At 46.8% G+C, this 25288-nt stretch overlaps 2 protein-coding genes across 8 annotated transcripts; one reads left to right on the forward strand and one right to left on the reverse strand.

Annotated features, from left to right (window-relative positions):
• Positions 1 to 429: 429 nt before the first annotated feature.
• On the forward strand, positions 430 to 11321 carry SPG21 (SPG21 abhydrolase domain containing, maspardin). 2 transcript variants are annotated; one of them, XM_039389172.1, is made up of 10 exons: positions 430 to 555; positions 1957 to 2083; positions 3475 to 3568; positions 6844 to 7005; positions 7821 to 7901; positions 8515 to 8660; positions 9173 to 9281; positions 9736 to 9843; positions 10223 to 10363; positions 10665 to 11280. In XM_039389172.1, exons 3-10 carry the CDS (start codon positions 3506 to 3508, stop codon positions 10785 to 10787), a joined length of 933 nt encoding a protein of 310 aa, XP_039245106.1. In that variant the 5' UTR covers positions 430 to 555; positions 1957 to 2083; positions 3475 to 3505; the 3' UTR covers positions 10788 to 11280. The 2 variants fall into 2 exon arrangements, with proteins under 2 accessions (XP_039245106.1, XP_027570638.1); XM_027714837.2 differs by lacking the exon at positions 1957 to 2083 and having other exon boundaries at positions 10665 to 11321.
• A 173-nt stretch (positions 11322 to 11494) lies between these two features.
• Positions 11495 to 24369, reverse strand: ANKDD1A (ankyrin repeat and death domain containing 1A). Of its 6 annotated transcripts, none has more exons than XM_027714832.2 (15): positions 24266 to 24369; positions 21749 to 21852; positions 20976 to 21095; positions 20337 to 20435; positions 19779 to 19883; positions 18855 to 18953; positions 18340 to 18438; positions 17312 to 17410; positions 16894 to 16992; positions 16577 to 16675; positions 15557 to 15655; positions 14666 to 14761; positions 13415 to 13616; positions 12579 to 12710; positions 11495 to 12347 (listed from the first exon to the last, which is right to left on the reverse strand). In XM_027714832.2, the coding sequence occupies exons 1-15, from the start codon at positions 24297 to 24299 to the stop codon at positions 12286 to 12288; spliced, it is 1548 nt and encodes a 515-aa protein (XP_027570633.1). In that variant the 5' UTR covers positions 24300 to 24369; the 3' UTR covers positions 11495 to 12285. The 6 variants fall into 6 exon arrangements, with proteins under 6 accessions (XP_027570633.1, XP_027570634.1, XP_039245103.1 ...); XM_027714833.2 differs by having other exon boundaries at positions 20997 to 21095; positions 24266 to 24347; XM_039389169.1 differs by lacking the exon at positions 16577 to 16675.
• Positions 24370 to 25288: the final 919 nt, after the last annotated feature.

Below are 25288 nucleotides of genomic sequence, written 5' to 3' on the forward strand. Positions count from 1 at the left end.
GGAGAGCGCACCTTTAACCGGCAGGTCACTATAGGTCTGTTTCAGCTCACCTGTTTATCACATACCAATTAAACGGAGCTAATTGACCCCCGCCCGGTCATTAAGAAGAATGACTCAGTATCACCTGTCAGAGAACAGGTTGCCCGGAGAAGCCGTGGCTGCCCCGTCCCTGAGAGCGTCCAAGGCCAGGTCGGAGCAACCTGGGATAGTGTCAGGCGCCCCTGGGGGCGGAATGATTAAGTTTTACAGTCCCTCCCCCCCACCCCCACTGGTAATTACAGGGCGGGCACGTGACTCCCACCCCGGCGGCGATGGCGACGCGAGAGCCCCAGGCCCCGCCCCCGCCCCGCCCCCTGGGAGTCACGTGGGGGGCGCGGGCGCAGCACCCGGAAGCGGCGGCCGGCGCGTGCCCCCGGCCGGGCGCGCGGGGCGGGGGGGGGAAATCTCGGTCCTCATCCTGCTCTTCATCTTCATCCTCATCCCTGTCCTGCTCCGCGTCCGGCATCCTTCACCAGGCCCTGCCAGCCCGTGAGCGCCCAGCACCGACCGGGCAAGGTGGGGGTCTGCCGCTGCCGCTGTGGAGACGGGCCTGCTGCCCCTGATTCTCAGGGGGGCTCTGAGGAGCCGGGCGGGCCCTGAGGTGCCGCGGGCACCTCTCTCATTGTTTGGGACGGTGTTACTCCCTGAGGGGCTGTGCCAGGGGGGTCGCGGGGCTCTGCAGGGGCAGGGGGTGTGTTTTAAGCTCTGGAGGGACCTCTGAGGGAGAGTATTGGGACTCGGCCCGTCAACCCCGCCCTGGGGTTCATTTTCCGGGGGTCTCTCAGGGAAGGGGCCGCCTCAGCCGGTTCTGCAGGGGGGGAAGCCCGCGCTGAGGGTGCTGAGTGGGCGGTTGTCTCCTTCCCCCTGCAAAGCTGGGGGGGCCAAGTGTGGCTGAGATGGGGATGGAGCAGGGGATGGGAGTGTTGCTGAGGGAGAGGAGAAGGTGCTGCGGCCGTGCCCCAGTTACCCGTAAATCTTTTCTCATTGCCTTTCTAAATCAGCAATGAAAGGAGCATGTCATTGGTGTGGTGAGGTAACTCACAAGGAGAGCATTCCCAACTGCTTGTCATCCGTAGGTGATTCTTCTTGTAGAGGAGTTGTTTTTAGGAGATAAGATTTCTTCGGGTTGTTTGGTTTTCCTAAAAATGAAAATTGGGTCTTCAGAGCCTGGTCGGTTCTTTGTGGTCTGAGTTACCTTTAGTGGCCGAGTCGTGGTTCAGCTTTTCTGCAGCTGGAAAGCATGTGTTGCTGTTGACATGAGTGTTTGTGTGTGCAAATTTAACGCTGCATTTCTGTGCCAAAGGAAAAAAAAAACCAAACCAAACAACATTTCAGTAACAGGACATCAACAAAAACTTCTTTAATCAAAGACAAACTATTTCCTCTTTCCCAAAAAGAGGGGCAGCCCTCAGGAGTGGTGGGCACAGATGCACCTTTATAAGGAAGCTGGGGAAAATCAGCCCAGGTGTTATAGGCCAATGGTTCACTTCTACAAGTGATAACAGGTGAGCTGGGAAGCTCAAAATTTAGATTTCGGGTGGACTCTAAACTCACTATGGTGTGAGACGAGGTGCAGGTGCAGGACAAAGTTCACCTGCATTGGAGCCTTTCCTTACCCAGTAATGACACAGCTTTGTGCTTCCAGCCCACAAGAATCGCCTTAATGGTGCTGAAGGACTGAGGGGGCAGAAGCAGGGAGGTGATCACAACGGGGAGAGATTTGCCAACCCTTTCTGGCAGGCAGAATTATCAGTAGAAAGTCTCCCTCTCCGGCGCCTCCGTGTCCGGGCAGTCCCTGGCCGTGACTTTTGCTTCTTGGCCCTGTCAATATAACACTCCCAAGATAATGTGTGTTTTAAGGCATTTCCTGTCATTTATGTCTACCACAACTTTGTCATGCTGTTGTTTGCTAAACAGCTTTTAGAAAGCCACTGGTGTGTGGTTATGGAGAGGAATTAGTCTGAACCGCTGCTTCCTTTCTCCAGTGATCCGCTGTCCCCCAGTCCAGTAACGCATCCTTGCACCTGCTCCACTTTGGAAATAGGTATTTTTCACTTTTGCTGTATTTTTACCTGCTGCCAGACTGTGATAGAGAGAAAAATAATTGGAGCAAGCACCAAAATGAAACTACAAATTCGCCACACAGGTGAACTCCCCACCTGAAACCCTTGGACGTGAGAGGTGTAGCTCGTGCTCTGTGGAAGGTGTGTGTTGTCTTGCAATTCAGAAGGTACTTCCCCTTTTAAAATTCATATTTTCTGCACCTGGAACGTGGCAAATGAAGACTGAAAGATGAGGAAATTGTAACTAACTGTTAATCCAGCTGTAACCCTGTAAGCTGGTTAAGCTGCCCACCGGCAGCTCTCCTGCAGGGAGAAATGAATTGCAGTGACTCACAGAACACAACGAGGTCTTATTTTATGAAGAATTAAGAAACAAAACCTATTGATTTAGGCTTGGCAACTGTTAAGTAACAAGAGCAAAAGTTTCTTTGTTTTGTTATGCTCAGTGCTGTGTGTGAATGCATGAAAATAATCTCCTGAGGCAGTTGGCTTTCAGGGTGAAGCTATTGAGTCTCCAAGCTTCAAAATGTTTGATGCCATTTGTTGTATAAATGGAAGCTAATGGTCTCTTTTAAGCTGCTTTAAAAAAAAGAGTTAAATCTTGGAGTTACCTCAGTGTTTATTACTAATTAATGGAGTATTATAAGATGCTCATTATGTGTGCTTGGACATTCTGACTGGGGAGTGAATTAGTAGCATTCCTGTGTGGCCCCAACTCTGAATCAGTTTGTTCCAAATGTATTAATTGTTGTGTTTCAAAGGTCTCTTCATTGGTAACTCCTGACAAGAGTCTGCTTCTGTGTGGATAGAATTGAAATTTCAGGAACCTTCTGTAAATTAAGCCTCGGATCAGATGATGTTCCTGATGTGCTCTGGGACTCCTCTGGGTCAGTTATACTCGGATGGAAGGACATGATCTGAATACTGAGACATGAAATAATGTCTGTGGTGTGAGCTGCTGAGTGAATTGTATGAATATTTATTCATACAATAATAGCTATAAATACAATTCATAGCTATAAATCTGGAGTGCTTTATCAGTTTAAAACAAAGCAAAAACCTGCTTTAAGCCACTTACAGCCTGCAACACAATTGAGTTTCTCTGCAGCTGTCCCAGGGGAATGCTGTTACAAAAGTGTCATCATTTCACAGTTAGGGTGGTGCAGTAAGGCAGTCAGGTGACTGCCTCTTGGGGGAATAATTACATGGTTTGTGATGAAAACTGTGCAAAAGTAAACTTGGTGTGAGTCAGAGGTAGTGCCATCCACTGATAAGAGCAAATCCCCCTGCAATGCTTTATATCCACAGCACAGCTTTCAAGTGCTGCCCACGGGAAAGCTGCTGTATTGATTTCTCACTTTCTCTTTTGCAGGCTGACCCAGACTGAGGTTTTTCTAAACATCATGGGAGAGATTAAAGTCTCTCCTGACTATAACTGGTTCAGAAGTACAGTTCCTCTTAAAAAGGTATGTACAGCTGGAATTGTCTTGTGGGTGAAGTCTCCTTGTTTTGTAGCGGGGGAAGCCAAACTGTGTGGTTAATGCAGGGCAGCTGTGGCTATGCTACTGACCTGCTTTATCTCCTGAACTGTTGCCCCACGTGTCATGTGAGTGCATGAAAGCACACCCTTCATTTTCATGTATTTCTTAAAGGTCACTTCTGCAAGTGTTAGGGAGCAGAGACTCCCAGCTGTGACCCACAGCAGCAGTACCTACTGTCCTGACCCCAACCATGCCTGAGGAGGAGACTCCAAGGAAACAGTGTGTGCTGGGGATCACATGTGGCCTCTCAGAGCTGCCTGTGTGCACTGCACCGAGGCAGGGCACTGACCCTGTGCTGCCAGAACCACCTCCACCGTCCCTACACATCATCCTCAGGCCAAAGCAGCATCTAAAGGCAACTTCTCAGCAGTTGGACTTCACACAGGGTTACTGAGAAGGGGAAGATCCTTAACCATGGTGGAAAACCCCAAATAGTTTCTTCTGCTGTGTGTCCTTTAGATGTCTTTTGCTTAATCACACTGTCCAACGACTTTCTCCTCTCTCTTGGATTTCTCCACTTCCTTTCACCGAGCCCCAGGGCAGTGTTGGAGGTGTGCAGTCCCCAGGGCAGTGTTGGAGGTGTGCAGTCCCCAGGGCAGTGTTGGAGGTGTGCAGTCCCCAGGGCAGTGTTGGAGGTGTGCAGTCCCCAGGGCAGTGTTGGAGGTGTGCAGTGCTCCAGCTCCCGCTCTGTGCATGCTGAGGACAGAGAAGGCACAGGGTGCAGCACTAAGACATGGCTCCTGACCGGGTCAGGCTCTCACATGTGCCTTTTTCAGGTCAGGCTTGCTGAGGCTGTGGTTACAGCCTGACCTGCAGCAGCAGCCCAGGCTCCTGCCAGACTGAAGGACAGTGCTGCCTTTCCCCTGTACAGAGTCAGTGGTCTGCTTAGCTTGGGGTGTGTTATAGTTTGGTTTTGGGCTAAGCCGACTTCCAGTCGGTTTGGTTCCCTAATCTGGATGGCAGTGTTGGCTGCAGGAACACCTTTAAGGCTGTAGGATTTTCATTCACTTTGCCAGTTTGTGTGTTCTGCAATTAAGAAAGATCTGTTGCTGTTGACTACACGTGCTCTGTTTGTCCCTGGCTGTCCAGCTGTTTCTGGGCAGTACCAGACCTGCTGGGTCTGTTTGTGTCACGCTGTTGCCTTCAGGCAGTACCTCACCAGGTCAGCAAAGCCAGGAGAAAGTGTTTCAGTGGAAAGAGGTGTGAGTGCTCTGAGGCTCTGTTTTATGGGATGCAATATAGTGAGCTGGAGGTTGTGGTTACAACGGTGCTGCTGCCGTGGGGATGTTGTGACACTGCAGCTCACTGCCAGCAGCCACTGCCTCCAGCTGCTGCGAGTGCTCAGGGTTTCATAACTGGGGACATGTGTAAACTGAAGCTGATGGTGCCCTGGTGACCTTCAGACCAGGGAGTGCCTCACCCTCATGAGTGATTCCGTCTGCTCAAAATCGAGAGATGCCACAGTGGTGAATGTGGGGTGTGAAGAAGATAGAAATAAACAAACCAGTCCTGGTTACTGGAGAGAGAAGAAAAAAAAAAAAAGCCCAATTTGAAGATGTAATTAATATCTGAAGCTCTTTGGGAATACATTTGCATGCATTATCCCCCCCGGAAGTGCAGGAAGGAATGACCAGCCTTGGTTACTGCTGTCAGATCGACCTAAGGAAGCAGAGCCACAGCAGTTTGTTGGAGAACGGGCTGAGATGTTTCTCCTGACAGGCTCAGGAAATGCACAGCTCCATCACCCTTCCTGCCCTGGCCAGATATAGGAAGTACAGCACAGAAAATAACATTTCTTGACTGAATCTCTGGCTTTGGTTGTGAATCTCCATTTACATACACTGCTCCCTGTCTTAGATAAGTCATTCTTAAAAGTCTTCAGCAAGGGACACCCTGGCCTTGCAAAACTCAAGGGAGCCACCCTGAACAGATCCAACGTTACTGATGGGAGGACAGCTGAGAATGGCAAGGCCTGCAGCCCAGGAGTTGTGTTCAAAGGGTAGTTTTGGGGGGAGTTGGAAGAACTTTTATAGAAAGTTTATGTTTGAATGGTTTCAATGATCTGGAAGCTCTGGTATGCAGTCTTCCTTTTTTTATAAAGACTTTAGAAAACAACAGTATCATGTGATTCCTCATATGCCCCCAGAGCCTGAAATACTGGCTTTATTAGGAGCAGATTTGTTAGTCAAGCAAATCTGATTTGTGTTACACTGTTCTCTGATTGCTGAGAAGCTTAACTGCTGGGTTGGAAATGTAAATTGTGCTTGTATATAACTGTTCTAAAAGCTGTAAAATCTTGATGCAGAGGAGGTGAATTCCCACTGTGTGACATGGGCTTTCCCCAGAGGTTTGTGCTTGTTATCTGGTACAAACCACATGCTTCTGCTGGGTTGTGAAGTTGAAAGGAAATGTTAATAAACAAAACCGTTTGCTGGTAGAACAGGCCCTGTCAAAACAAGTCAGGCTTTAGCACTGCTAGAAAAAAAGACCCAATTCTTATACTTTTGAAGATATTGATGAATATGAGGAGCTGCTTATTAATGGTAGCACCTCATGTAAGAATAATCTGCCTCAGCCAGCCATGTGTCCTGGGCACTCCAGATGCTCCTGAGATGATACCAGATGATGGAAGTGTTTTTCCTCACAGCTCAGCTTTGCAGTGCTGTCCTGGGAGCTGTGTGTGTCTCTGTTTCTGGCAGGCAGCTCTAAGCATTTCAGATCAATAACTTGTGTTAGCTGCTTAATTCAGCAGACCTGCATGGATCCAGACCTGTTAACATCTTCTGTCCATGAATGCAAATGTTGATGATTGTTTAAAAGGCTGTCCCTGGGGCAGTGCTGGCTCTTCCAGCCTCCAGCTGCTGCTCTTGGTACCCTGAACTGACCTCCTGGGTCTCTCCTGAGCGTGGAAGTTCCTTCCCTGAGGTGCAGTTCCTTGTCCAGCTTATCTCAGGGTGCACAGAGCATTTGGTCTGATGGTGCATGGCCGCAATTCTGCTCCAGCTACGTCCACACAATGATTGTCATTCCAGTTAGAAAACAACCTTAGAGAAGAAAGTTATTGTGAGGAAGAATAAAAGATGGTTGTGAGTATGATAACATTTACTAGATGATGGAAATTTCTAGAAGTAATCCTGGAAGCTGGCTGAAGAACCTCACTTGTCTTGTGTTTCTTGTTGCTCCTGTGCCTCTCTTTCCAGATAATAGTAGATGATGATGACAGTAAAGTCTGGTCACTGTATGATGCAGGACCGAGGAGCATTCGCTGCCCACTCATATTTCTCCCTCCTGTAAGTGGAACTGCAGATGTGTTTTTCCAGCAAATTTTGGCACTGACTGGATGGGGCTACAGAGTTATTGCTGTGAGTATCCTCAGTCCTGTGTCAGAGTTGGTGTGCTCGTGCTTGTTGCTCTAATCAGAAGTTGGATAATGAACTTCTTAGTTTTGACTAAGGGAATCCACCAAAAACTTGCTGCTAAGTTGCACTCTGGAGTAGGTAGCGTGTAGATCCAGGCTGGAATCTGCTGTGTGTTCACAGCAGCATTTACCCAAAACCTTGCACATGCACACAATTAATTTCTCGGCCTATTTTTCCCCTTGTGTGTCCTGGACACAAGTCATTTTTGCCTCCAGCTGGATCTTTGTTAGTGCTGAGGCAAACACAGGAGTTAGTTCAGGGCTTCCATGTTTTCCTTTTGGATGGTGGATAAAGTGGTTCTTAGCCCATATAATACCTGCAAATGCTATGTCACTCCTTCAAACCCAGCCTGCTCTTCTGTGGCTTCCCAGCTCCTGAGCTGAACTGAAATGGTTGATTTGTACAATATTAAACAGCCTGGTTTTAGGAGTCCTGCTGTGTCTCTTGCAGCAGTTAATGATTTCTGTAGCTGTTACGTGCTACAAAACTATTGAAGAACAGTTACAGCCTCCCTTCCCACTGACTACAGGATGAGGCAATGCTGCACTTTCCCCAGCAAACTTGCTCTGCAGTGCTTTGTGTGTTTGTGTGTAAGTGAGGGGGAGTTGTTTGCACCCTTGGACTGTGGGGACCTTGCTGAGGAGCCTCACCCTGCAGGAGAGGCAGGTTGATGTCCCGAAACCTTTAATGTGAGAACCGGTATGACTTTGAAGCAGATTGATCTGAGACCAGCTTTTCCTAACTTTGTATAATTTTAGTTGCAGTATCCAGTGTACTGGGATCACCTCGAGTTCTGTGATGGATTCAGGAAACTGTTAGACCACCTTCAGCTGGATAAAGTGAGTGCCTGGAGATGGGGAAGTGCATGTGTCCTTGCAGTAAAAACCTGATGGTTGAAAGAGTCTTGTTTGAGAGCCAGTGTATAAAATAGGACACAAAAATGCAGGCTATAAATAAAGAGGCTGTGTTGCAATTTCACATTTGAAACTAGTTTATTTTTGAAGGTGAATACCCTTGGAAATTGTAACACTTGGCCTAAATTCAACTGCTACTCTATGCTTATTAAAATGTATGGGTTGACTTCAGTTTTTCATGAGATCCCATGGAAGTTATCATTCCTAACTCACATAGTACAGAACACCACAGTCAAGTACCTTGGGTTGGAATAGTTATGGAGAACAAAGTGAAATGTTCGGGGTTTTTCTTAAGCTTGATGAACACAAAGAAGTTAGCACTGGGATTCTGTGTGGAACATTTCCTTCTGTCAGTATTTATCACATTTATGTCACTCATAAAACCAGAAGATGAATGGAATAGTGATTGTTTCAAAAAATGGGTTATGGGGACAGGGTAAACTTGAATGACCTATTTTTGTCATCAAGCATTGTGGCTCAGAGGTTACATTTCACAAGTGTAACGTCATCTGTTTTTTGGGTTTTTTCCTTGTATTAGGTTCACCTTTTTGGAGCTTCTTTGGGAGGCTTTCTGGCTCAAAAATTTGCTGAATACACACACAAATCTCCCAGAGTTCAGTCTCTGATCTTGTGTAATGCCTTTAGTGACACTTCTATCTTCAATCAGACATGGACAGCAAACAGGTAAGGAAGACTGGGACAAGCAAGCAGACTTATGGCATTAATTTTTTGCAATGAAATGTCCCACTGATTGGGTTGGACATGTGTCTAATCTCATTCAACCTGGGTAAGGGAGGTGTGGGATGGAATGCTTATGACTTTTAAAGCTATACCACAAGGGGAGTGGAAATTTTCACAACTGAGAGTGTGGAATTAGACAAGTTGTTCTGTGATTCTCTGTGGATGTGTGGTCAGATTTAAAAACTCTGCCTGTTTTCTAACAAAAGTTTAGGGCAAGAAAAGTGTTCTTCAGTGTGTTTAAAATACCCTTTTGCTATGTAAGATTAAAAGCCTCCCAGGACATTTCAAGCACCAAGCTGCCATGTTTTCCATCTCTCTGCTCTTAAAGCTTTTTCAGGATTTCATTTGAAGTTAAGGCACAAAGTCTGTGCAAGGAAAGGGAGCGTTTACAACAAAACATCTCAATGCTGGAGTCCTTGGTGACTGAAGATTGTTACATCTTGTTTCTGTTCTAGCTTTTGGCTGATGCCTGCTTTTATGCTGAAAAAAATTGTCCTTGGCAACTTTGCATCTGGTCCTCTAGATCCTGAGATGGCAGATGGGATTGATTTCATGGTGGACAGGGTAGGTATCCGTGTGCTCCAGTGGCTGTGGTGTCACTCTGTAGATTTACTGAGCAGGAGGGTGTAGGGATTTCTGTGCTTTCTTCATTCCTTGGCCCAGGAGGGAGGAGTGAGGAATGGATCTTTAGCAGGTGCTGACTGTCACAGCCCCAGCAGTTTAACTGGTGTGATGACTTTACCTTAGTTGTGTTTATTTATGTAGATCAAAAGAGAGGAAGTTAAGGAACTAAGATGAAAGAGGAGAAAGTACTGAGATACATCTGTAGGCCATTCCCTGGGGGCAGGAGCAACTAATGGAACATGCTCTAAGTGTTTGTCTCATGCAGACTAATACTGAGTTGGAATGATAACCTTCATCCATTTAAAACTATCTTCTCTTTGACTTTATTGTTCACATTACATTAACTTTCTGCAGGGAAATATGTTATTAAATCAGTCTTTCTCTCTCCTGCAAGCTGGAGAGCCTGGGACAGAGCGAGCTTGCCTCAAGACTCACCCTCAACTGCCAGAACTCCTATGTAGAACCTCACAAAATCCGAGACATCCCTGTAACCATTATGGATGTAAGTTCATGTCAACTAAATTTTTTTCTTAAGCACTGTTTCCTCCCCTTGGCAGATGGGCTTGATATTCCGTTAGCAAGTTAGTAAGCATTTGCAGCATGTAACTTTGTGTTTAGGGAAGCCTTGTGCTGACTGGGCAACACTGTGACTCTTCTCTGCTACACTGAGTTGGATATTGGGTGCAGTAACTCTGCCATATGTTCCAGTACTCCAGCCTTGGCTTTCTATAGCTGTCAGTGCCCAACAAGTTTGCTTGTTTTCATTTCATTACACTGTTCCACAAAGAAGCTGAGAGGCACTTCTAGGAGCAACACAGAGCCAGTCTGATGTAACAACAACATCTGAGATTCAGAGCTGACTGCTGGGACTTGTTCTGTAGGTGTTCGACCAAAGCGCGCTTTCGACGGAAGCGAAAGAAGAAATGTATAAACTTTACCCCAATGCCAGGAGAGCTCACCTAAAAACAGGAGGCAACTTCCCCTATCTCTGCAGGAGTGCTGAGGTCAACCTGTATATTCAGGTGAGTCTCTGAATTCAAACTCAACCTGAAAATGTGTTTAGCCACAAGAGCAGCAGGAAACTCCTGCTCTCTGCTTGTTTTGTTTCTTGACTTCCCTGAGCTCTGTGTGCTCGGAGATCTCTGATACCAAAGGGCAGGGTTGGAGCAGCCACATTCATGGAGGAGCAGCTTTTGGGGGTTTTCTGTTGTACTCCAGAGCCATGGTTTCATCCTCACAAAAATTACTTGGAAGGAATGTTTCTCCTTTATCAGAACAGTGTCCTTCTACAGCTGTTCCCGTGTTATTTCCCGTGTCCCACAGATCCACTTGCTGCAGTTCCACGGTACCCGGTACGCAGCCATCGATCCCTCCATGGTCAGCGCAGAGGAGCTGGAAGTCCAGAAGATCAGTCTTCACACCAGCAACGAGCAAGAAGAGCAGTAGGCTTGGGAGTGCCAGTGAAGCAGAGGCATCACTTTGGTGGTCTTCCTGTGTACAATCAACTGTTCCCACTCTGCCTTTTCCCTTGTGTTAGCCGATTATCACTGTGTGATTCCTACAGGATCAGCAATCAGTGAACTACCCACGGACAGAAACCTCCAGCAGTGTAATAGGATAGATCTCTTTAATTTTTAGTCTTTGGATTCAAGGAAGCATCTTTGAAGACTACACTTTTAAACAATAAAGACATTTTTTCTACCAAAGTCTTCACTGTCATGTTCTTAAGCAGAACAGTATATTTCTTTTTATATTTTTCACTTGGCTGTATATATTACCACATGCAGATTGTGTCCTTATAAGCTGACATATATTTTTGTTGAATGTTTGATTTAAAAGATGTTTAATTGACCATGTTGCCATCACTTATTTGCTTCATATTTTGTGTTGTAAGTTAGTTTGTTTCTATTTGAAATAAAGCATTTGAATTTTTAACTTTCTTGCTGCTTAAAAATGGTTTTCAATAAAACTTCACTTTCAGCAAGTGTCTCTTGTTTTGACTCCAAGAGAACAGCAGTGGAGTTCAATACAGTCCTGGTTTGCCTCTACAGACACCTCTGGAAATGAAGAAAACCAGCACCTTCTGCTTGAATTCCCCAAGGCTGAACTAAGTAAGAATGTTGTAGTGTTTTTTAAATAAAGATGACAAGATATAGCTTGCAAATTTGAGGGTACGATCTAGATTTATTGAAATACAGACATTATTTTCCCCTTGCAATGCTGTAAAAAAGAAACATGAAGTATTAGATGATGAATTGGTATGTAAGGAAACTATATGTCCTTGCCAGAGGTTGTGTAGATAATTGATCTCTTGAAAAGATACAGTTTGAAAAGGTAAGAGGGGTCATTAGTCACCTATTTGATTTATAAACAGTACACCTATGTTAATGTAAACTTATAAACACTATATATGTTAATGTTGTTCTCAGAAACTTTTTGTGAAGAGTCAAAGCATTAAAGATCACAACCCCTAAGGTTCCAAAAGGACCAAATGGTATCTTTGATTTTCCTTCTTAAATTCCCACCACAAGAGGGAAGTGACAGACACCCCCCAATACAGTAAGTAAAGAACACTCCTTAAAACAAAGGGGTTTTACCCTCATTAACTTAAAAAACTGACAAAAATTTATGTACAAACGTGCTGTAAACAAGTTACAGTAAAACAGTGTAATATTTCCTGATACAGTGTGACAAGTGAGGCTTGCTCACTGAACTCCCTTTACAGTACCCAGACCATAGGAAATTGCTGATAAAAATCTCCCTTCTGTGTAAAGAGGCATTTTTGACCACAGGCATTTGTTTTACCCTTGTCATTCCAGAGCCAGAAGGGTGCAGCAGTGCCAGCTGTTTCTGACAAGAAGCCCTTAAGTTGCAGCTGCCTTTGAGCAGCAGCAGAGAAGTGTTTCTCCTGTAGCTCTGAGACCAGCAGAGGCTGCTCGCGGTGTTACATCGCTGTGCACTTCCGTGGAGAGGTGGAGTCTGCGTTGGCTTTTTTCCGGATACTTTCTGAAAGAGAGAATGTTCTGCTGCACGGAAGTATGGAGCCATGGCAGGATGTGCTCACTTATCAAAACGAAGAGGAAAGAAATGACATGTAATGGAAGCAAGGGGGAAGGGCAGGTGCTTTCAGCTTGTGTGAATTGGCTTCACTGAAGTTTTCCTCTGTGTGTTGTGTAACCACAAAGTTCAGATAAATTGATTTAAATAATGCTGAGTGAAGGAAGACAAAAGTATTACCTGCTAAATCTCTTCTTCCAATCCCCACAAGGCCTTCGTACAGCCCCTTGATTGGATTTTCTCCTGCAGTATTCACGCCATGGAGCCAGATCAGCAACATCCTGTGGCCGTGTTCCCTGTAGCTTTTAGTGCCTGGCAAGATCAGACCACAAATGGAATCCCACCCTCGGAGTGCATGGCCCTGACTAGAGCAGATTTCTGAACTGGTGGGTCTGGACACCCCTTCCTTTGGATTTTACTAGGAGGCCCCAAAGTATGGTTTAGCTAATTTCCTGGTTGTGGTCTGATTGCTGGATTCATGTGAAACTTAATGGAGTGGCCCTGTATGAGCTTGGACTTGTTGGCCAACCTTTCATGGCAATACAGAATTTCTGCCTTCAGAGCACAGCTTGGCCCCTTGCTCACGTTATCCAAACTACAGAGTCCTGACGGGAGCCAAACCAGACCCTCAGACCCTGCTTCTGTTAATGTATCTCTTAAACTCTAAATGGAACTTCACTGCCTTCTTGGTTCATATCCTTCAAAGAAAAAAATAAAGCTAGCAAGTTTCTCCTGTCCTGTAGAACAAGAATTGTAGCATGAACCCACCAGCCTGGTAAGTGCCTCATAAGGAATGAGCTATGAACCACTAATCCCCCTGCTTGTGTGCTTTACTCCTAGACAAATTCCAGTGTGTAGGTAAGTCCGCATTCATTAAAAGCAGAATTTTTAACCTAATCTTTAGGTTCTTTCAAATAAACCAACAGGTTTCCTTCATGCTTTGCTCTTACTGCAGCTGAATCTCCCAGAAGCACAGATCAAGTGAAGGAAGGAAAATACCTGGGAAATTTTTATACCTGTCCATTGTTGCTCAATGGCCCTAATGTGAGCATCTGTGAACTTCCAATAATGTGCCAGCTTCTTCCATTCCCCAGGTTTGAGGTACTTAGTGGCTAATCTCCACATGACTGAGCGAATGTGCTGTGTTTCCAGCCTGTGATCTTGCTTAAAGGTCAAGTGCTTTGCCACCCATGAGTCGGAGTCGCTGTTGAGGTTGTCCTGCAAAGCCAGAACAGGGGTTTCAGTCGGGGTGCTGCAAGGGTGCCTGTCGTTCTGCAGCCTCCCACACCCTCAGCTCTGCAGGTCGCTGCAAGTTCATTCTGGCACAGCACTTTTTTTTTTACTCTCTTTATTCCTGTTTTGCTCTGTACCAACCAGGCACTTTAACAAAAAACGTTAAAAGCTGCTTTGCTGGAAAAACCCATGGATTGTGATTTCCATTTCTATACTGCTTTTTATCTGGGCTTGGTGCAGGATCATTTAATTAAATCTCCTGCTTCCCTGCAACACAGGCTTGTGCTCACAGCCTTTACATGCCCTGCTGCAAAGAGGCTGGATAACATTCTCTAGGGCTGCATGGGAAGCCCATGAAGGGCCTGATCTACACAGCATTACTCCTGAAGCTGTGCCTGAGCCACAGGTGTGTGCCCTCCTTTCCTTCCTTTTCTTTTCCCTCTAGAGTCCTGGTATGGGAAAATGCCCAAAATCTTAAGACACGAGGGATGTGGCATTTGGCTGTACTTTCCACATGCTCTGCTCAGCTTGGTTTGGGCACAGGCCTGGGGAAAGCAGGGTTTCAGGTGGCAGACTGGGGCTGAGCAGCTGCAGTTTGAGAGGAAAGCTGGTTGTATGACTCCAACAAGAACTGATCACTGCTCTCAGGAGGAGTTCTCTTCCACTGCTGAAAAACTCACCACGTCCCATTTGGTGACATTAGGCCAAGCATTTTCCTGCTCAGTCCTTCAATTTTTCCTCGAAAAAGGAACAAATGCTATCCAACCCCCTTCTACAGGGCTTTGGGAACAGCTGTCAAAGAACCTTTGAAAACCTCTATTCCTGGCAGCACAGCCTGGGATTTCTAACAACAGGGGCCTTTTTAAATAAGGAAAGCCTTAAGTAGATGCTGTTGGCACCATGAAGACTTCTGTTTTTCTTAAGTAAGGGGATGAAAGTCGAGGTCAGGCTGCCACAGGATGCCCTGTATTTCTTTTCCTTTGACAGCTGGTATGTGGAGTCTCAATGGAGTAGATGAAGCTCCACCTGCTCACCTTTTCCCATTTGTAAAACCTATCGGCTTTGATAATCATGTCCACCAGGCTGATGTGATTGCCTCGGGCAGCGACATCCAGAGACGTTTTCCCCTGCTGAAATTAGAAGGGGAAAATGAGCTGGAAAAGACCTTTCACCTTAGGAGGTACAAGCTCTCTGTTACAGCAGCAGAACTATTGAGTAATGCACCCAGCCAGGACCTATTCTCCACCTATAAGCAGCAGATGTGAGCAGAAACCAAATTTCACACAGAGAAGTGTGAATGTGTTCCCTGACTGAGTGTCACTGTAGTTCCACAGAGTGCTAGTGGGTGGCAAGTTCAGCCAGGTGGCTTCAGGTCTGCATGTGCTCTAACCCACTGAGGATGGCAAACACTGCTTTGCTCTCTGCCCAAGCCTCTTCAGCATTTTCTGGGCACATACCACACTTTCAAGCCACACTACACTTTCAGGCCACATGCAATTTACCTGATGCTTCTAGAATTCTGTTGATATTTAGAGGGCAAAAGCCCTGGAAACAATGCCAGATCCAGGTCAGATACTTTATCCTATTAAAATATGTGTGCTGTGATTCTTAGGGTATTATTGCTTATCATTATTTGAGATCTTTGATATTAATGTGTGCAATAGCACAAGTACAAGCAGAAGAAACTAGATCAACTTTGAGAAAGAAAAGGTTGCTCATTGTGTGAACTGTTGTCTACCTGCCTTTCTCTCCTGGAAAACACAACAAAATAACCTATTCAGCAGTGTTTTAAGGCCTTATCCCTGGAAATATCCAGATTTTAATATTACTAGCCTTCCTTGGAAATTATGAAAGACAGTGGCAAAGACTATCTGTATTTTTCCTCCATACTCCCACAGGACCTATTCAACCCATGGAGACTTTACCTTGTCTGTCAGCTTCAGGTTAACTCCTGCAATGAGAATCATCTCGGCGATGTCCTGCCTGCCGTGCTCTGCAGCGATGTGGAGTGAGGTCTGCTGCCTCTGCACAGGGAGGGAGAAAGGGCTACATTTCAGAGAAGGACAAGTGTGGAAGGACAAGGCAGAACATTACCAGGAGGAAATGCTGTAAGAATGCTGTCAGCTCTGCCCTCCTTTCCCCTCTACCCCTTTTCAAGCTGCAGGTTAAACACCCTCCTACCTCCAACTAGAGTTAGTTTCCTCTGGCTGAGCAGAACTGGTCTGTCCCTGTCCCAGGACCAGCATTAAGAAGCCTCCCTGATCTAATCCTCTAGACTTCAGTCTAGATAAGGAACATCTTCAGCTCCATAAGGCTCTCTAGGGTCACTTATAGGATTATATTATTTCCTATTATTTAAACAATTTCTGTGGGCAGGTAGTTTGGCCATGGCAGGGAAGGACCTGTGCCAGTTCTTTGTTCCTGGGACACAGGGCTGGGTTAATGTCCCCCCTTGGGATTGTTTAATGGAAACAAGTAAAATCAAACACAAAATGTGGCAATTTTATGGTGTCGTCAGGAGGGAACATTGCTACAAGAATGAACATTAACTGAAACAAGCTACACAAAGCCCTTCATTCAGAAAATTACAACTTGGTGAGACAACCAACTATCTGCAGGCTTGCCTCCCATTCTCAGCCCTCCAAATGTTTTGCAGAATATCTTCCAGTTTCTCCCACTTGCTTCCAACAAGGAGGAGAGAGCTGACTGCAGTGCTGCTGTGCACAGGTCCCAGGGATGTGGCACAGCCCATGTGTTGAATGCCATCAAGCAATTATCTCACTGCAACACTCAGAATCATTTCACGGGTTTCACGTTTCCTAAGTTGCGCTTCTGGGTTTTCCACATTTTAAAGCACTTCTCTTTAACCCTGTCCCCAAGGTAATCAAATCCCCCCTGAAACTGGTTGACATTTCAAAGACAAAGAACAGGAGCTGCAGTCTTACATTATCTGGAATGTCAAGGTCACACCCTGCCTCGATGAAGAGCTTCACCATGGCTGGGAAGTTCTGCAGGACCGCGATGTGTGCTGCTGATGCATTTTGCTGTCGAAAGAAGACCCTGTGCTTAGGAAGAGCTCAGCTCATGGCACTGAAAGGACCATGCTGTGCCCAGCATGTCTTATTCTATCACAGCTGCCACTCAGCACTGGGGGCTGACTGGGGATATTGCAGCACTGGTCCTTGCAGAGTTGCTTGGTGCTCTCGAGCAGCTCCACAGACTTCGCCTATTTTAAGTGGTGAGAGCATTGAGAAGGACTTACATGATTAACAGCATCAGTGTGGATTCCTGCATCCATGAGGATCCTGGCTATCTCCTCATAGCCATGCAGTGCTGCGTAATGAAGGCAGTTCATCTTCTTCTGAGAGGCACCTCAGAAGAGAGGGGTGTTAGTCAGGGCTTCTTCTCAGAGGCTGCAATTGGTACAGACTACCCAGGAAAGCTCTCTGCTTCCCTCCTGCAAGAGCCCATGGCCCCACACTGACAAATTCATGGATTGTCTCCACAGCCAAACCAGTCCCAGGGAGCTTCACCTGCCCATTTGTACAAAACCATGTCTACCTTCCTCCGGTCTCCCTGCGCTGTTCCTTAATGCTGGGCTTCACAAGGCCCAACCTGGGAAGCCAGGCATAAATCCACAAAGTAGTGCTTGGAAATGGAATGACCTCCATGGAGCTAACCTGGGTCTGGGCATTGACATCAGCTCCTGCTTCCATGAGCAGCTTCACAGAGTCCCTGTGACCCCCCTCAGCAGCCAAGTGCAGAGCTGTAAGGCCTTCCTGGACAAGGCAGAAAAGGACATAGGTAGCATTTCTGTAGGCAAGGCCAAGACAGAGCAGCAGAATGAGCAAGACTCTATCCCATCTTCTGAATCCATGACATGTTAAGGTACCAATTCTGAGGGTCCGGGATCTGGAACTGGAAACCCATGACCCTCAACCAGATTCTCCCTTCTGAGGGTTGTAGCTCATTTCTTTACAAGAAAACACAAACAAGCAGATTTCTTAAGTGATTTAATCTGGTTTTATTACTGCTCTTTGAACAAAGGGCAGCTCATCTGGGGGGAGACAAATGCTACTGGTTACCACAGAAGGTGGCTTCCCCTTTGTTTCAGATCTTAATCACAATCAAATACACTTTTCAAAGACAGTAATGAAACAAGACTAAAAAAAAAAAATGCTGATAAACTTAATTGAGAGTGTGCCCTGGAATAAATAACAGTGATACTAAGCCAATATTTGCCATCTAAATCATTAGCTGTGTTCCAGCCACGTAATTTTCCAGAGCAGATCTGTCAAAAGGGAGATCTCAAACAGAAGGTCCATATGTTCAGTGACTAAGTCAATACTATAAAGCATGGTGCAGTTTAGTTTAAAACACATTCAAAAACCATTTAGGCACTTGAATGTCCAAGGGTCATGGAGAAAAAGGGAGATTAAATGGAGTGATAAGGTAGGTCAGCAGATACAGCAGGAAGAGAAGGCAACACTTTAGAGCTGGAAATCAGTCCAAGACGGATGTTGCCTTTCACTGATACTCTTCAAGTGGCACCTGGATTTACCCACGCAGGCTTCAGATAAAATCAGCTATTTTCTTGACCTCTCCTGTCAATACTGACTACTCAGCCTGGTGACTGTGGCAAGAATGTATTTCTAGGGAGGAAAAGGGCGAAACTGATGTGGTTACTATTTCATTTAAATGTACTTACTGAGTTTTTTTCATCAAGGTCCACTCCAACACCTATAATCTTCTGCAGCACAGAGAGGTGTCCATTTTTAGCAGCTAAATGCAATGCTGTATTTGCTTCCTGAAAGTAAACATTACTTCGTAAATATACGTATCACAGGACTGTGTGTTCATACACCACAACCTTGCAGAGAGTATATGCAGTGTGTCTGAGAAGGAGGTTGTAACCAGTAGCACAAGACTGAAGGAATCTTCTAATAGTTGCAGCAGGGAGGGAAGAAGCCCAGCTACCTTAAACTGGAGCATGGTACACCAGGCTTGCTGCATGTCCTGTTTGAAAAGCCCTGGAGAGAAATCCAACATGGACTGAGGTGCAAATGGCTTGCAAGTGGATAGGGGAGAAAAGCTCTGACATACCACAACCATAGTTAAAACTGTGGAAACTCGCCTTCATGAGCCTTTTGGTATCCTGCTCCCTGATTTTTATATCCATATCATTGGACCTCACTTCCCTTGTGTGTCATTTTATGCCCATACCTTGTCTTTGGCACTGCAAGAACAACCCAGTCGAATGAGGAACTCCACCACCTCTAGTCTCCCATACTCTGCAGCCAGGTGAAATGCTGTCCTGTCCATCTGGGAAAGGAAACAAGGAAACACAGTCCAAAGAGGCTCAGGAAGCAAAAGATCAGATCATCTGCTGCAAGAAATACAATGATGCCTCGGGTAATAACCCATTCCACAAAGGGCAGAAGTGCTGCAGTTATCTTTTATTCTGCTGCTTTTATTCTGCGTTATATTTGGGATGACCCTAATAAAACAAGGTGAACAGAACTACCCACTGGGGCAAACAAGCATGTTGGTCTCACCAAACACTGGAAGAGGTCTAGAGGTCTTTTCAGTGGTTATTTCCTATAAGTGGAGCATAATAAATAATTTATTAAAAACAACTAAGGATTAAAAAATTGACTTCATATGTAAGCCCCCAGTTATAGGGTGAGCGAGGACCCCTTTTGGGGAAAGGCAAATCTCTTGTTGCTTCATTTAACTCCCAAGCATCAGAGTGGGGATCACTCTTGCAAAAAAGAAGGCCATGGAGCAGAAAAGAATGTGCACTAGCTCCTGTATGTTCTTATGCCATCTCCAGGAACAGATCAGCCAGTGCTAGAACATGCTGAATGAGGTTCACCCTTGGTTATTACTTACCTACAACACACACAGGAGCATCATCAGCAAGAGAGTACAGCACTGAAATTCCTGAATTTATTCTGCAAAAGTCCTGGCTGCTAGAAGTTTGACCAGAGCCAGAATCCCCATGATCCCTAAGCCCGCTCTGCAGGAAGACTTCTGGGAATAGCATCTGACTCCAAGTCTCTTCCCAAGACCAACAGCAACATCCCTGCTAAACTCAGCAGAGCAATATCAGACCTCAAGAAACAAAGCAGTGATGAGCTGTCCTACCTTGTCTGTCTCATCCACACACACATCCTCCAGGACCTCCATGATGAACTCTATGATCTGGACGTGTCCCCTCTGAGCAGCACAGTGGAGTAAGTTCCTGCCATTCTGGAGAGGAGATAAAGGACTGCTCATTTAACAAGTCCAGCTCTGTGGGACAGTCTCTTTTGACAACCTGCTCCTTTTAGCAAAGACCCATTCCACGCCTCCCTGCACCTCTAGGGCTACACTTCCTTCAGCAAGTTATGACTGGAGTATTAATGCTGCTTTTCCCAACCAAGGTCTGTCTTAGAATACCCAGACTGCTGACCCACTAAACCCATTTCCCACTTCTGTAACACCTTCCACATCAGCATTGCACAAACATGAGCTGAGAATGCTGTGTGCATCTCTGTAGCTACAATTATTGGATTACAGCTGTTTTAGGAATAAGGCAGAGTGCAGATGGCAGTCCCCAGAGTAGGTGCTGTCACACAGGACTACCTAACCACAGGTAAGTCTCTCTCCGTCCCTCAGTACCATCTAGAGCCATGTGATGGACCCACACAGGGAGACTCTCACCCTGTTGACACGGTTAGTCTTGGCCCCAGCGTTGATGAGGATCTGCAGGACACGGAGGTGGCCAAACCAGGCAGATAGGAGAAGAGCATTCATTCCAAACTGGGCAGAAGAGAGATACTCACAGTTAAACTGCAGCCACCACCATCCCCACCGTGGAGGAAAGCTGTCCCCTTAGCTTCATGCAGTTTCCCAGATCTATTTGTTTCTCACTGTTGTTTTTTCTAGCCTCACTTTGTCCAGTTATTACTATTCCTGCCGCAGATATTCACAGCAGCTGATCAGAGACCTGCCTCCAGACTGCTGCTTCCTAGTTAATGGTGTGTATTTGCCTGGTTGTTATGGGGGAGAGAGAATTTGCTGTCGTCCCACAAGCCCCAGCAATATGACCAGAAGAAGCCAAGCATCCCCATGCTCTACAGAAAACCTCACAGATTCCACCAGCCTACTCCCAGTCACTGTGCATGCAAGGAAAAGGCCAAAAGACACCTCTGAAAACAAGTCTTGCTCCAGCCCCTTGCTCAGCAGGTGCCATGTGCCACCCTGTGCCACCCACCCAGGGCTAAGGTGAAGTCTGTCACTGCTGGCCCAGCACCCAGTCCCTGGCACTCCCCCAACACTGAACACATTTGCAGGACATGCAAGGGAGAGTCGCCTCTGTACACTGTCTTCGTCATCCACGGGGACATCGTGACCCAGGAGCAGCCGCACAGCATCCACATTCCCTGCTCCCGCAGCCCAGTGCAGGGCACTCCGGTCTGTCTGGAAGGGAAGGAGAGAGAAGGAAGGCTCATGTATGCAGAGTGTGTGTGTGTATCCACCAGCCTTCCTGAAGCCCAAAATCTCCTTGGCCAATCATGGCCTGTGCAGGGTCTTCTTTGGACACGACCCTCTGTCCCTCTCCTCTCCTGTCAGGCAGGTGTTAGTCACCTTCTGCTGAGGAACTGCAGGTCTGGGCTATAACAACAGCACGGGAGTGAAGAACATTGCTGCCCATCAAGGGACAGACTGAAACAGTAGGGATGTGTGTAATCCCATATTTCCATGAAGATATTGGTCAACAAGGAGAGACCTGCACCGGGGACTGAGTTTGTCCCACAGCCTTGGCATGCAGAGATAGCAAAATCAAAGCCTTTCATACTGTCTGTATCTGGCACAGAGGTTACAAGAGGAACCATAAATGATCACCCTCCCTCAGCACCTGCAGCTTTCCAGTGTGGTCAGGATGATAGTGGGGGTCTCAGTGTGTTGAGGAACTGCTTGGTTGCCACAGGCTCTATTTAGCACAGGGTGGTGTATTTTACAGCTTTGACCAATTAAGCAGCTAATGAGAAGAGCAGCGTTAAGGAGCTGCAGTTCTGAAACATGCCCTCAGCACTTCCTGCAGCTTAGAGGTGGAAAAACCCAGGACTTACATTGTTTTTGGCTTTGATGTCAACCCCTCTCCTGATGAGCTCCTCCATCCTGGCCGTGTCATTCCGCTTGGCTGCGTCATGGAACTCCTTCTCTGACTGAAGCACTGCAGCAGAGCAGAAGAGTGAGCATTAAAACAGTGCTGGCAAGGAGCACAGGGCAGCATGCCCCAACAAACCTCCTCTTCATCTCACTGGCCCCTGTGGCTTCAGGGAAGGGTGACTGTGGAAAGATTCTTCCAGCAAGAATCCCAGTCCTGCAGATGTTGGCATGTTTGCTGGATTTGTCCTCTCCCACCGTCTCTCCTTCCCTGAGTATCCCTGTGCCACATCAGTGCTCTTCCAATCCTACTCACTTCTCTTCTAATTCAGTCTCTTTCTCTTCATGGATTTGCTCCAGCTACAAAATCTTTTGGTCTATGAGGTCCATGTCCTCTGGGCCATGTCCTCTGGGCACCTCTAAGGCTCTGACACATCACCCTTTCCTCCATCCTTCCACCTACATCCCACCACTCAACAAGGAGGCCTTTGCACATGGTCCTGCCGTCCTCCTCCAGGCAACCTGAGCCATCCAAGCAGCACAGAACTGCCAGCCTGGCCTGTGATTAGTGTTGCATCTCTTAATAAACCGTGGCAGTTCTGCATATAATTTACCACGCCTGGCAGTATTTGTCCTGCACAGTTAGGCACAATTTAAGAGTGTTTACTCTCCATGCTGGGCCTTGCCCCAGCAATCTTCTCCTTGATCGAACAAACCTTCCTGCCAAGAAACGAGAGTAAAGCTGTGACTCTGGGGCTGCCACAGCCCCACAGGGAGGCTCTGAAGGTTTTTGGCACGGCTGGTGTCAGTCTTTTTTGGACTCGGTCTCTGCCCTACTGCTTTTGGGAAATTCTTTCAAGAAGTGCTTGACTCAGATCCTCAGCCTATAATATTCCACTGGAGAGCTGGCCCAGAGGCTTTGCTTTCTCCTATGCTGCTGCAGAGCTCAGGCTGCAGTTTGAGCATCTCAATGCTACTTCAGGGGCTAATGCAACTTCAGTTGGTTTCAACTTATCAACTAGACACTAACCACATGCCAAACAAGAGGTGTCAAAACATATTATTGTTCCCATTCCACCACACTGAGGAGATAAACAGGAGATTTGCTGCCTAAATAGCACTACCCCATTTTTCTGTTCAGAGGACACAGAAGAAAGGCAACCCTACTGTGGACTCTTAGAGCAACAGAGGTATAATCTCATCCTCCAATTTCGATTCCCCTTACCTTCAAACAAAAAACTTTAGCTCAAGAAAACCACAAATAATACAACAGGATCATTCAATAGTGTGTTCATCCACTTAACACCAGACACGATCATCTGAGAGTGTGCATTCCACAGTGTTGAACCTGCTGCTACAACTGAACCTGCTGTCCAGGATTTGGACACTGATTTCTGCAGAAACAGGATTTCCTGTACTGTATATTAAGACTCTGTTATCATCTCGTCAAGGATGTTAACAGGATTGCATTTCCACACTACATGGACCCTTGATTTGAGAGGAAATATCAGGAGAACTTATGAAAAACACGTGGAGTTTTTGTTAATTATCAACACCAAGGGCGACACACACACGCACCTTCTTGTAAATGCTACTCTTTCAGTGGAGTAAATTCTACGTTTCAGCTAAGAAAATGCTGCTGCCTCTGCTCTCCAAGTGACAGAAATGTGTTGTTACATTTTATGGTCACACAAAGCATCATTGCCAAGAGATGCCAAAGCACTCCTTGCCTTATTTATTCTCTCCTCTACCTGTAAAGATGCAGTAACAAACCCGGCATCACCAAGGCTGTAGAAGCCACAATTTATCTAGTTTCAGCAACACATGGAAAACCATTTGGTGGTCTGAGTTTCCTTTTTAGGATCCACACAACTCTGCTAGCTCTGTAAATGTAAATGCACTCCTCATCATGGCATAAACCCATCCAAGAGCAGCATTTCGGTGGATATTTAGCAGTTTTACTTCTCTTTCAAGCTCAGATTCCAGAGTGTTTTGTAATTTGTGTTACTGAATATGAATTCAGTTATCCCAAACAGCGCGGAACACATTTTAAATTATTTACCCTCAGTCCAATGCACCAACTCGTGGGCAATTTATTATGCAAGAGATGTAAAAAAGCAGCAAAGGAGATGAAAGACATGCAGAGAAATGTGATAAAACCATCCACAGGGCTCTAGCTGGAGCTGCAGGACACAAAGACAACCCAGGATGGGGACCAGGGGATAAAGGGGGCCAAAACCCCCAAGTGGGGGGTACTGGAGTTATATGCAGCATCTCAGGGGTACAGGATGCTTTGAGGCAAAACAACTCTTAATTCACGCGTAGGTTTATACACCTGCTTTGTTTCTGAACGCATTTTCATGCATCTGGTTATTCCTTGGAGCATCGCCGCTCTGTCCCTGACCCCCCCGGCGCCCGCCCGGCCCCGCTACACGAATCCCCCGCCACGGCCCGGCGCCCCCCGCCTCGGCCCCACTCACGGGTGTCGCCCTCCGACGCCAAGTCGTCGCCCATGTCGCGACACAGCGGCCCCGCCGCGGCCGCCTCAGGGCGGGCTGACAGGCGCGTCCCCGCCGCCTCAGGGCGGGCTGACAGGCGCGTCCCCGCCTCCTCACGGGCCGCCCCGCCGCCGCAGAGCGCCTCTGTAGCTTCTCTTTAAAGCAAAATATCATAAAATAAGCTCTCCTCCCGACAAACGCGGTTTTCTCGGGCCGTTTTGGCGTGATTTGAGGGGGTACGTGGAGCTGCCGCCATTCCGGCCGGGTGCCGCCCCTCACCTCAGCGCGGCTCTGCTGAGCGCTGCTGCTTGGAGGTGGTGGATGGTTTAATTTAAAATTAATCTAACTCCGAAGCAATTTAGGAGGAGAGTGATTTCTGTTCTGTGAGAAATACAGGGTGAGTTGTTGCTTTTTTCCCCCCCGAAAGCAGAGTCAGGATTTGGTGTTCTCAGGGAATGAGGTGCTCTCATTACCACAGGTCCCACAGCGAGTGCAGGAGGGGGCAGAAGGGCTTTTCCCTCAGAGTTTTAGTGAATTCTCCATTTTCAGCATCTGTGGGTGGTTTTGTATTTTATTTTCTTCTCCATTTTGGTAGTATGATGAGGAAGGAACCAGGCTGAGCTGAGGCTGAAATCAGACCTGTTTCTGTGGGTCCCCCAGACTAATCCCCCCTGGAATACTGCGTGTGGCTCTGGAGCTCCCCAACATAAGAAGGATGTGGGACTGATGGAGTGAAGTCAGAGGAGGCCACAGAGATGTTCCAAGGTCTGGAGCACCTCTGCTGTGGAGACAGGCTGAGAGAGTTGGCATTGTTCAGTCTGGACAGGAGAAGGCTCCAGGGAGACATTATTGTAGACCTTCCACTACCTAAAGAGGCTCCAAGAGAGCTGGAGAGACACTTGACACAGGCCTGGAGTGACGGGACAAGAGGGAATGGCTTCAAACTGACAGAGAGCAGCGTTAGATGAGATTTTGGGAAGGATTCTTCCCTGTGAGGGTGGGGAG

The sequence above is a fragment of the Pipra filicauda genome, unplaced genomic scaffold, assembly GCF_003945595.2.
Source record: "Pipra filicauda isolate LSUMZ 115617 unplaced genomic scaffold, ASM394559v2 scaffold70_size2993248_pilon, whole genome shotgun sequence".
Taxonomy (NCBI): Eukaryota; Metazoa; Chordata; class Aves; order Passeriformes; family Pipridae; genus Pipra; species Pipra filicauda.

Excerpts from the sequence above, each read along its gene's own strand:
- ANKDD1A (XM_027714832.2), bottom strand. The coding sequence starts at position 24,299 with ATGGGCGACGACTTGGCGTCGGAGGGCGACACCC. Across the intron at positions 18,954-19,778 it reads GTGTGGATGAGACAGACAAG|ATGGACAGGACAGCATTTCA; the intron begins GTAGGACAGCTC and ends TTCCTTTCCCAG. Across the intron at positions 16,676-16,893 it reads ACACTGATGCTGTTAATCAT|CAAAATGCATCAGCAGCACA; the intron begins GTAAGTCCTTCT and ends TTCTTTCGACAG.
- SPG21 (XM_027714837.2), top strand. The coding sequence starts at position 3,506 with ATGGGAGAGATTAAAGTCTCTCCTGACTATAACTGGTTCAGAAGTACA. Across the intron at positions 3,569-6,843 it reads GTACAGTTCCTCTTAAAAAG|ATAATAGTAGATGATGATGA; the intron begins GTATGTACAGCT and ends CTCTCTTTCCAG. Across the intron at positions 7,006-7,820 it reads GGGGCTACAGAGTTATTGCT|TTGCAGTATCCAGTGTACTG; the intron begins GTGAGTATCCTC and ends GTATAATTTTAG.